General features: G+C 33.3%; 1 protein-coding gene across 1 annotated transcript in view; it reads left to right on the top strand.

Moving 5' to 3' along the window:
* The first annotated feature begins 8,548 nt into the window (after positions 1–8,548).
* The window catches only part of LOC123707815, a 72,178-nt gene continuing 68,084 nt past the window's right edge, over positions 8,549–12,642 (top strand). The window contains exons 1-2 of the mRNA XM_045658164.1: positions 8,549–8,584; positions 11,018–11,148. Of these exons, the coding sequence (XP_045514120.1) occupies positions 11,026–11,148 (123 nt within the window). The 5' untranslated portion in view covers positions 8,549–8,584; positions 11,018–11,025. The remainder of the gene's footprint in view (positions 8,585–11,017; positions 11,149–12,642) is intronic.

Here is a 12,642-nt window from a genome sequence, read left to right as displayed (position 1 = left end):
TATTTTCTTCACACTAATAAGAAAAACAGTACAATTACATGCTAACGAATGTATACCGTTTATGGCAAAGGGAATTTTTCACGTTAAATGTTTGTGAAAATTCCATTTTGTGTACCGTAGCCTCGTGTAGCGTTCACAACCACAAAAAATTGAATAGTTTTATAGTACCGTATGCAAAACATTAAGTACAATAATTAAAAAAGCCTCTTACATTGTATGTTCTTCGAAGCATGTCTTTGATCTTAGTGTACATCTGTCCTTAGAAAATACTATGAATATCCATATTATTTAAAAAAAACAAATATATTGTAATTACATCTTATAAACGATATAATAGGTTGGGGATAAGGTGTTTCGCATTTTTAAAGATTTTTTTTATATAGTTTATTTACATTTAATTAAAGTATGTAGTTACATTTTTGTTCGATAATTTTTTGCCTTCTTGTAGGTAGTGACATGATCCCATTTCCATAGAAATTTTGAGGTTTCTGATCTGAAATACCGCGACAAGTGGTTATGGCAGTCCTCTCTTGATGTTAACCTGATACTGCCTAAATAATTCTGAAGAGACCGAAACAGGTGTAAATCTGATGGTCCAAGGTTAGGACTATACGGCGGATGCATTAACACCTCCCGGCCAAGCTCTGTTATTTTTTTGTGAGTGGCTAAAGATGTGTGAGGTCTAGCTATATCATGATGAAAAACCACACCCCTTCTGATGATTAATTCTGGCAGCTTTCTCTCAACTTTTTGCTTTACCCTCATCACTTGTTCGCAGTAGAATTGTTCAGAATCGATGGTCCTGTCTGGTGGTAACAGCTATAATCAATAATGCCTTCCATCCCACCACGCACGCAGCATCACCTTGTTGCGAGATAACCCGGGTTTCGCCACAGTTTGTGAAGCCTGACCGGCCTTAGACTACGACCATTTTCGCACGTTCTTGTCGTATATGATTCACTTTTCATTATCAGTTATCAGCTTCTTCAAAAATGGTTCGGCTTCATTATGTCGTAATAAAGAATCACAAATGAGTACACGGTTCATTAGGTTTCTTTCAGTAAGCTCGTGAGGTACCCAAATATCGAGCTTTTTTGTGTATCCAGGTTTGTGGATAAAACTGTTTTGTGGTTAATTCCCTGTTCTTTCAGCTATGTCGTAACTACTAATATGCCGATCTTGCTGCACTTTTTTAAAAATGTCATCCATTCTATCCGTAATAGGGCGACCAGAGCCACGTGCATCTTTGACATGAAAATTTCCGGATGGAAAACGCTTTAACCAAATTTGTGCTACTCTCACAGATACTGCGTTTATATTTTTTTGTAGTAAGATTTTAAAATGTATAGAATTTCTTAATTAGATTCACTCATCTTGACAGTACGAAAGATAAATAAAAATCACACAGTTTTGTTATCTGAATTTGGGATTATCTGCTTTAAAATTAAACTTTTAATGATACTCAAACCAGCCAGATACAAATAGAAGAGCCAAAGAGATTTAATTACAAGTTCATACATACTACTAGGCGAAAAACTTTTTCCCCAACCTAATCTACTTACTTGTTGTTTATTGTAGTTATAATTGATTAAGAGATGCCAAATGTAACTATAAATTTGCAAAATATTATATTTGTTAAATTAACATTCAAAGCAAAATGTATGTTTAGGTTAAAAAGCTCTTTGTTTAAGTTAACTGCAGCCGTGAAAGGAATAAAAGTGCGCCTTTGAAAATTTTAATAGCAATTTATCTAGCTAAAAGCTATGCTTTTACTGCAGGCGTAATGAAAGTTCGCGTAAAAATTAGTCACTAAAAGCATTCTTATTTATTATTAATGAAGGTGGCCTGTTGATTTTACTTTGACCCTTCAATTTAACCCTTTCAACACAAATAAAATTAATCAGCCTTAAATGATTCCGGGAATATTATTATATTAATTTCAGTTGACTCATCATAGTTACTGGGGCTTGAAAAGTAAATGCCAAGTTATACCCGTTATACTCGTAAAATATCAATTTGTATAGGCTAGAAGCTGTGTGAAAACCCACAATGTTTTTTATTGTTTTGCATAAGGCAACCTCGAATTTACATTTATTAAATAACCAGTAAGAACGAGTTTCAATTATATGAAATTTATTTACGTTTTACTGCTAGAATCAATATGGCGCCTCGAAAGTTACGTCGGTGTTGCTATACGCGTAGGATATGTTTATATTAGAAATTTAAATTAATATATCGCAAGATAAACTTATAAACAATTTTTCCCGCTTAATTCGCTATGTAAATTTTGGTCGTAAATAAAAATATGTAATGAATAAATCGTGGATGTAATGCAAAAATGTTTAAAAATTAATTAAATGGATTATATAATATAGGCAGTAATTATATTACAGGTATGCCACATCTTAAAAGGGTCTTTAATGATTGTATGTGATGAGGGACCGACCCATTTTGCTAACTACACCTATTTAATCGGAACATACTTTCAAAAGCACGAGATTTAAATGCCAAAATAGATATTTAAGATAACGTGGTTCATGCCTAGTCGGGTTTGACAAACAAATTACTAAATGCTTAAGACTCGGCCGACGAATGCCAAAATAGATATTTAAGATAACGCGGTTCATGCCTAGTCGGATTTGACAAACAAATTACTAAATGCTTAAGACTCGGCCGACGAATGCCAAAATAGATATTTAAGATAACGTGGTTCATGCCTAGTCGGGTTTGACAAACAAATTACTAAATGCTTAAGACTCGGCCGACGAATGCCAAAATAGATATTTAAGATAACGCGGTTCATGCCTAGTCGGATTTGACAAACAAATTACTAAATGCTTAAGACTCGGCCGACGAATGCCAAAATAGATATTTAAGATAACGTGGTTCATGCCTAGTCGGATTTGACAAACAAATTACTGAATGCTTAAGACTCGGCCGATGAATGCCAAAATAGATATTTAAGATAACGTGGTTCATGCCTAGTCGGGTTTGACAAACAAATTACTAAATGCTTAAGACTCGGCCGACGAATGCCAAAATAGATATTTAAGATAACGCGGTTCATGCCTAGTCGGGTTTGACAAACAAATTACTGCATGCTTAAGACGCGGCCGATGAATACCAAAATAGATATTTAAGATAACGCGGTTCATGCCTAGTCGGGTTTGACAAACAAATTACTGAATGCTTAAGACGCGGCCGATGAATGCCAAAATAGATATTTAAGATAACGCGGTTCATGCCTAGTCAGGTTTGACAAACAAATTACTAAATGCTTAAGACTCGGCCGACGAATGCCAAAATAGATATTTAAGATAACGCGGTTCATGCCTAGTCGGGTTTGACAAACAAATTACTGAATGCTTAAGACGCGGCCGATGAATGGCAAAATAGATATATAAGATAACGCGGTTCATGCCTAGTCAGGTTTGACAAACAAATTACTAAATGCTTAAGACTCGGCCGATGTTAACTTAAAAACATGGTTAGGGTGTATTGTTGTTCGCAACATCTAATATATAAAATTCCCGTGTCACGGTGTTTGTAATTAAACTCATCCGAAATGGCTCGACCGATTTTCATAATATTTTGTGTGCATATCGTTTAGGTCTGTGAATCCGATAACATCTATGTTTCATTCCCCTAAATATTCAGACAACATTAGTGAATGTTGTCTGAATTTAGGGGAATATTTCTATTTTTAATAACGGCATACAAAAATATATACAACACTAAATGTTAACCCGTATTTATTATTTGTTAATTAAAAACTTATGATTTAAACTCTAGAGAAAAATTACAAAAAAACCTTAAAAGTTTTCATTTCGGAAAACCGAACAGTTTCTGGGGTAGCATAGCAAAATATTACATGTTTGTATGTACTAAAATGGTACTAAAATCACATTAAGGAGAAACGAAGTTCACGAGGGCAGCTAGTTCTCTATATACAAAAGAAAATGTATAGACTTTAAAGTTGGAATTTGTCTGAGTGGGTAGCTCTCCAGAAATCGAATCAAATTACGACTACCAGTCACTTTTAGAGCGGCTTGATTCCTTGGCGTTGCGTAGAGTTGTAGGGTATCTCTGCAACTTCTACGGCATTTACCATGGAGACTGTTCAGAGGAATTGTTCGGATTGATACCTGCAGCTAAGTTTCTCTAGCGACTTCTAAGTAGAAGACAAAATATCAACCGTGTCACTTTGTTGTCCGTCGTTCCACAACTAAGAGTTTCTTAAGGCGGTTATTGCCTCGGACCACCACTTCGACTTCGACTTAAGAGCATACCAGTTCTTAATAGTCCCGCAACGCAATTGCGAGCCTTCTGGCTATGTGAGTGTCCATGGGCAACGGTATCACCTATCATCAGGTGAGCCTCCTGCCCTTTTCCTCCTGGTACATAAAAAAAGATTATTGAGAATACGACACTGTCAGACTAGCTTCTGAATTTTCTGTTAATGCGAACTGAGACTTCCATAGGTAAAATATCTATTGTAATATGTATTTATAAGAAATTGTCATAATCCTAAACATTTATGACTTACGGGAGTCGTAATTAGCGATAAGTTTAATAAGTCATATGTATTATAAGTCATAGGTATGCGATCTACTTGTACTTTTGTATAAAATATTGAACTAATTATTATTTTGGTTTCTTTTAGCGAAACAATTTTACACGAAACTAAATACTTTATATTTGCAGAGCTACTAATATGTTTATTTTCTAATAGTTTGATAACAAGATAAGTAACATACTTTTTTCTCACTAAGTGATACATTCTTTGAGAAATATAGCATCTTAGAATAAGTTTCAACTCTGCATCATACCTTTAGTCTCGACATTCCTCTTTATGTACTGTCACTTGACTTCTTTTAATTGAGTGAAGCTTCCTGATAATCAAGTTTTTAAAAAAAATCTAATTATTAGTCTATGTAATGGTCAATTATTGGTATAAATAGTCTGGCCATAAGTTCTGTTACATATGAAAATTATTTTTTAATCAACTTTTTAAATATTTTGAATTTGGAACACGTATACTATTTAAAATACTTGTTTCAATTTTGCGCCATTTCACATATTTTTCGTGTTCATTATCAAATTACAATATGGAATGGGTTGTTAAAGAAAATAGGATTGCCTTGCACAAAGTGGATATGGAGCCGTCGGTCATATTACAAACCCCTAATGGGATAAATGAACATTCCCGCTAGGACTCTATCGCGTATTATAAAACAAGACCTAATGCCCACCTTCCACTGTGAGCGAAACGGACCCATTACGGACTCTGCTCAACTGGTAACGATGATTTTCATACATGGGCTTCCACCAAAACGGAGACAGCATGAATGAAAATCATCGTAACAGAAATTATGGCTTATGGTTATACTATACTTTAGAGATACTACAGTGTGCTAAGAGAAATTTTTCATGACGTCGCCATTGTCGGTAGTGACTACGCCTTTTATCTGAAGCTAATAGCGTGGGTTTACGACGCACTTATTAGATCGATGCTGACCACTGACCTACATGAAGGAGAGGGAGAGGATAGGTGTTCATGTTTCAGGCGAAAGTGAATTTAATGAACGCTATTTAAGACGATAATTTTTCATCATACTCCCCACCCAAGAACGAAGAAAATTGTCTTCAAGATTGGGCAAGACGCAATTGTATTTTAACTACCGATTTTATAACTAACTAAAAATCTATAAAGATACCTTTCACTCAGGCCATGGTTTTGGCCGCTGCTTCCAAATCAGACTATCGCAATCTTGGTGAATAGGATCAGAGACGTAGGCTAGGTTTTGTGACACTTAGGTATATGAGCTTTATGATGGCTAAACCATAAAGCTTATATTCGCTGCTAAATGACTTACATATTGTAAAATCTTTATTCGTTATTTTGCAGGTAATAAAAATATATTTAATATAATTCAATCTTAATAATCACATACTGACATGTTATATTTTTGGGAACGACACAATTCCCAAATGAAACAGTCGAAGTAGAAGGCCTTCTCTAAACTAACCCCATTATAGAGAGAATAGATAAACAGCAATAAATGTTATCCATATAGGTTAAGCTGGCAGCTAAAAGGCTTATCAGATAGCCTTAGGGCGGGACGGGTTCCTGAACTAGTGATAACATCGCGCTGTTCGTGATACACTGACCCGTTAGATTGTCTTTTAATAATACGTTTTAATGAAATATATATATAAGCTTTTAATGTAAGACCTCTTTTGATGCTTTAGTTTTTATACAGCTGGCTGGTTAGATAAAAAAAACATATTAACTTTTGAAATTGACAATCGTTTTTGGCATCATAACGTGATTATTATTTCACCATGCCTGGCTTAATTTAAATCTGCAATCAATTATTAGCTTCATTAATATTAACAATAGACGGAACTAATGAATGATTATATTCTGAACTGATGTAAGAATTATTTATGAAATGTTTCATGTAAATATATGATTTACGTAAATTTATTTTAAGCAGTTCTATTAAATTACTTATAATCAATGTCCTAATGACATATTCTACCAAACTAATAGTTGGACTGAAAAGTTCTTAGGCTAACATAAAAAAAATCTCGTTTATTATAAGCAATTATAGCTGTTATACAATGGTTTGATACCATTTTGATAGTACATTTTGGCCTCAAGGGCCTGAAGGCTTCAATTTCGGCTATTACCTTTCTATCAATACCAATGTTACTTTGGGTAGAGATAGCGAAGCTAAATTTGGGTCAAATTAAGTGATATCCCTGGTGATTAGCTCTGGTGTTATTCTACTAAGAGATAACTACAAAAACCATAAATCATTAAAATATATGCAATCATTTAACTATAATTCTAAATAAAGATAATTGATTTGACGTTACTGTGATATAGGTATCAAATTAAATCGTTGTTATCGTTATCGTTTATTATAAACATTCCTACGCCCTTGTATGGGAACGATAACATTAACCCTTTGGGGGTTAGAAGCATTTACTATTCGTATTTCTGTAATAACACGAAAACGTAACAATATTATAGAATTGGTTTCGATACATTGCTTTTAAGATAGTAGTTTTTCATGCTATGAATTTGGTATCGAAATTTTTATTCCATTCAATAATCGTATAACTCACATGAAAATAACTTGATCCGTAGAGGTTGGCGTTGCGTAGAGATGTGGGGTCTTTCTGCATCTTCTACCGCATTTACCATGGAGTGTTCAGAGGAGATTATCGGAGTCAAAGCAGAATACAAAATACATCCGTATCACCTCCGTCGTTCCAATACTGAGCGTTTCTCAAGGAAGTTTTTCAACACATCACCTACTATGTGGAACCAGCTGCCCACTGAAGTATTATTGAACCAATTCATATTTAGGGTCCTTCAAGAAAAGAGGGTACCAATTCTTAAAAGGCCAGCAATGCACTTCTGGCAATCTGAGTGTCACTAGGTCACTATAACTTAACATCAAATGAGCAAATTTTTTTTGGCTTTTCTCATATTTAAATCTTTCAAGTGGTTTAATCTTAATTTTACGTTTCTAAACGCGCACCACAGTAGTATAGATTGTTACTAGAGAACATAAATAAATTAAAATTACGTTTTCTTATGAATACTTATGTATGTAACAAAACAAAATAATTATTGAAGTGAAACTTCTGTATCGGCGTTGGAAAAAAAAATACCGTCACATTTTTTTCCGTTACGGGCCACCTTTTTCTTGTTCCTACCACGGTTGATTCGAAGAGATTCGTAGCCATTAATAACAAAAATATATAATAACGATAACAATGATAGTAATGATTCTACTACAATCAATGAAATTCTGTAATAATCTTAGTAGTAATAAGGTAAAATGAAATAATTGTATTATTTGTATTCATGTCTATGAAAATAAAAGCCTTTTGTTAAACTTTATCTAATTTAACTTTATTTAACCAATATCTGTAAAGTTGCATATAGTAGATCATTTTTCGAAAAATAAGGTCGTAAAGAAGTTTTACTTCTTACGTGTGTACACTAGTACACGCACACATTTTTATTATTATTTATTTATTTACACTTTACAAGCGATCTCTTCGAGGCAAGTGCAAGAAGTGCAAAACCAAATGTTATACAAAATTATACTATCACCAACATTAATCTAAAATAATAATAAAAATAAACAAAAAAGCTAATCTCACGGATTCATGAATTGCAATGCAATACATAAAATCATGAATCAAATTTTGTCTATTACGCACATATCAGGTTTATGTTAAGTTTAACTTTAGTTTTTTGCTGTTTTCTTGCTAGTTTGAAGTTTCTATTATAATTGTATATGTATGTTACATTTATGACGTCATATTTTCTTGTATCTTTAAGCATACATATCGTTTTATAATAAAAAAAATAACATTGAAACACCATGCTTCACTTGACTTATTGAAACTTATGGCCAAAACTAACAAAGGCTAAGCACGCAATAAACATATATAAATATATAAACATACAGATAACGTAAGTTTTTGTTGCAGGCGGATGGGCGCAACCAATCTCCCAAAATCCAATCTTCTAGGCCCTCCCCTGAACTTGCCGCAGGTAATATCATTACATTCCCATTTTAACATGTTAAGTTTTTCTTGTAGATTTGATTGTTTAATTCATAAGTTCATGCATGTACATGCTACATGCATAAACTTATGAATTAAACACAGTATAAGTTCATGCATGTAGCATGTACACGCATGAACTTATGAATTAAACAAACATATAATAGTAATAATATATAATAAGTATTCAAAACAAACTTTTGAATACTAATTATATGGTTCAGATATTTAGTGTGCTTGACCCGCAGTATAAGCTCTAGGGCATACCTAAGGGACTACCAACCAAATAACCACGATATTAGCCTTAAATGTCATTGATTAGTGTTCTTTCCACGACAGTTTAATTGCCATTGAAATTCTCCTTACCAAAAATTTCCATATTAATTATAATCTGCATTCCTTCTGGGAATACACAAATATCTTACAATTTCTTACCCAAAAGTTTGTTGAGAAATATATATATTTTTTTAATATAATATCTACCCGCTCACCGCAATCTAAAAATATGATTAAAGGGCTGGCTTATGAACACAGCTTACGCGTAATAGACGTAGAATATTCATTCACTCACGCACTCACAAACTCACTCTTTCACTCTCATGCATTAAAATGCGTGATTTTTGAATTCACTATTTAATTTGTTATGTAAGTGCTGGGAACCCTGACACCGGAATTTTCTTTAATTAAAAGGGTCCCCAAAGCTATACACATTATAATGAACATGTCAAATGAATAAACACATTTTTATTTTTATTATGAGAGACTTGCGTATAAAACTGTCAATATATGTTTGCTTCATGTAATCTGTGCACGTCCAGACATGTTTAACGTTTTTTTGTGTCCGAACGTGTTCTATTATTCAGAGGGATCTTCGAATTGTTATAATGAACTGAATATTAGTTCACATTGTATTAAAAAGCCATCTGTTTTTTTATATATACAATTATAACATTAGAATTTATATCAGCGACATGTTTCAATAATTATGATCTTTATTTAGCAGTAGTAACAATTTAATTAATTCTGTAAATTATTAAGTTATCGTTAGTTTAATGTTTAATTTCAGTTTTCTTTTTATGTATTAAGTACAAAATAACTTTCGTATTTTGTTTAACAATGTAAACTGTTTTGGCGTTGGATGTCTAAGTATTTTCTTTTTTAATAAGTATAGCTGAAAGATTACTTATAAAGAAATAATGTTTATAAAGAATTTTCAACTTGAGTAAGTCCATACTTAGCATATTGACGTGAATTGGTTGTTTCTTACTATGAAATTGTTATTGTTTTCATATTAAATCACTCAGGATTTCTCCACGAGTAAACGTCTCACCTGCTTTGTCACGCTTTATGCATTTACGCTCGCACGTGCTCATGACCTAGCCCTTCTCAAGTGCGTCTAAATTGTCCTAGAATTTCCTTACAATATCTGCATTCACACTATACCGGAACTTGAGACTTATATTACACGACTCTTTTCTTCACAGCTTTAATATAATTTGACAGAAAGAGACAACAGAGTATATTAGTTGAAAGAATGCAATGAGAGTGAACATATTTTATTATTTTGTTTCACAAACGGTATGTCAGCGAATATAGGTGACGCAACCCATAGACACCTACATTTCCCGAGTAGGTTGGCAGCTTTTAAGGAAAGAGGTTTTTATTGAATTTCTCATAAAATTACTATAAATCAGTCCAAGTTAAAAATATTGTTTAATATTTATAACTTAGACTGAATTTTATAAATAAGGCATCTTAATTCACAGAATTTAGACTTGTAAAGAATGAATATAATAGTAATATAATATAATAGAATCAATATAATATATAGAATAAGAAAAATTATAAAAATTGAATTAAAGGCCGAGCAGACCTTATCGTCTAAATATAGCCATTGATAAGTCCGTGGTAGGTAGGAATAACAAATTGATCCCTAATAGTTAACGTTTTGTGACAAACTGTTTTTGTCAGTAAACTCTTTTTCTACTTCATTAGAAAGTGCTTAATCACTCGCTTACTATGCGAAACTGCTATATCACCGTGTCGTAGTGGCTTTTGTGAAAAATTATTAGTTTGAGCATTTTCCATATATAAGGTTTGACTCAGATATCGTTACAATAGTTATATACCTACTTATAGGTGTATCCTTTCATGTATTATTTGTTAGTTCGTAGTATGTAATTTTCATAATTAATATCTAATGTATAATTGTGTGTAATTTTTTTTTCATTGGTTGGAATTCTTGTCGAATTAGGTTCACCTATTAGGCCAGGATTTTGTTTTTTTATAAATAAATAAAAGTTATACGTTAAATACTTTATTTACCTCAAGATCACTATTTTACGCGTTTATTAGAGACATGTCGGTGCTGAGCACGCACTGCGTTTCGAGTGTCTGGAAATAATCATAGTGATAATCCCAGGTGACAGTATGACGGTTGCCCGCGGCGAGGAATCCCCAGAGCGGCTGGGCGGAGCCCTACGGCGCCTCCACTACAGAGCTACACGCCGTGCCCATTCTGCTGTCGCTCGTCACCACTCAAACACGCCAAAGGTCTGTTAACATAAGCTTTTTTATTATCGACTTTAAGCCTTCCTATGTAAATAAATAGTGAAAGCACACATGCGGCTTCGTTGATAGTGCTTCAGTCTAGAATTTGTTTGCCGGAAATCAAAGTTTCAGGCTGTGCCTTGCCACCATATGCGCAACGTATATCCTAGTAATTAAAAATTTATTGATATATGAAATATACATATTTTAAATTTATTCATATATACGAATAAATTTTGCAATTCACACCACTAATTAGTCCAGCCCAACCTATGTATCACATAATTATAATTCTAGAGTTCAGAAATTTTGTTCCCTTTGGAGAACTAAGGCGGGTTCAAGTGCTAAGGCGCCTAATACATTAAAATTACCGTCTGGTAGATAGTGATGGTGACCCCAAAAGGCTTGACGAATTAGCATCGCTATACAGCGAGAAGATGCTGCCAGCAAGGTACACTGCCACAGGGACCAAACTTTCAAAATTTGTTTTAATTATTTATCAATTTTTAATTATGTATTTGAATATTTTCAACATAAAATGATAAACTTCTTTAGTAATTTGTACTCTGATGTCATGGTTAGTGGTATGAAGGTAGATATGCCTACCGCTGCGCCGTCGTTTAACATATTTAAAAGCTTCAACGTTCAAACAGTTTTTAGAGAAAAGGATGAACCCTTCACTCAAACGTTTTAACGGTCGAAAAGCCAGCTAATACCAGCCAGATTGGATTTTGGACGTTTAAATAATTACGCTCGAACGATTTTTGTAATATTGAAGATTCGGAAATTACTGGAATGGCGTTTGAACACTTTGCATACTTTTAGAGCGTATACATACCTGTACTTAAAAGTAGGATGGGAAAACACCGCGTTTAATGATTTAACTATGACATTATAATATCCAGTGTATTGTGGATCTGTGAACCGTAATTGACAATTGACAATTCAACGAAGAATCATTTTAACTGTCTATAAATGATTTTAATTTTATTTCTAGAATACTTTTTCTTCAAAATAATAGTTATAACAAATTCGTAGGGAAATAATATAATCAGATTTGTATGTTACGGAAAGAAAGTAATTTTTACAAAACTCAATTCACAAAGTAAGGTCGTCTTGGAAGAAACAAAAACATATGTGTTTTTCAAGCAAGCTGTTTTTAATCCTTACATTTTGCAAATAAATTTAGTAAGTCAAACGCCTGGTCATGTAACACGGCACCTTGACAATAGATGGAATTGCTTAACCGGCAAACGAATGGGCAGGCCAAAAACCAGGTGGTCTGATGACTTGATGGAAATAGCAAGAGGACTATTTGCAAAATAGAGTCTGGACAAGGGTGGAGGAGACCCAACTATAAGTACAACTATAAGTAAATACTAACATCATTTAAAATGGAAATTAAAGGATATGGAAACAGAAAACGGCTTTGTTATTATTATTAACTCATACGCCGCCACTAAAACGCCGGTAAATTGACCATTTTTAATAATAAAA

This window comes from Pieris brassicae, chromosome 3 (assembly GCF_905147105.1).
Source record: "Pieris brassicae chromosome 3, ilPieBrab1.1, whole genome shotgun sequence".
Lineage (NCBI taxonomy): Eukaryota > Metazoa > Arthropoda > Insecta > Lepidoptera > Pieridae > Pieris > Pieris brassicae.
Note: the sequence above shows the minus strand (reverse complement) of the source record. Positions and strands in the feature narration are given on the sequence as shown.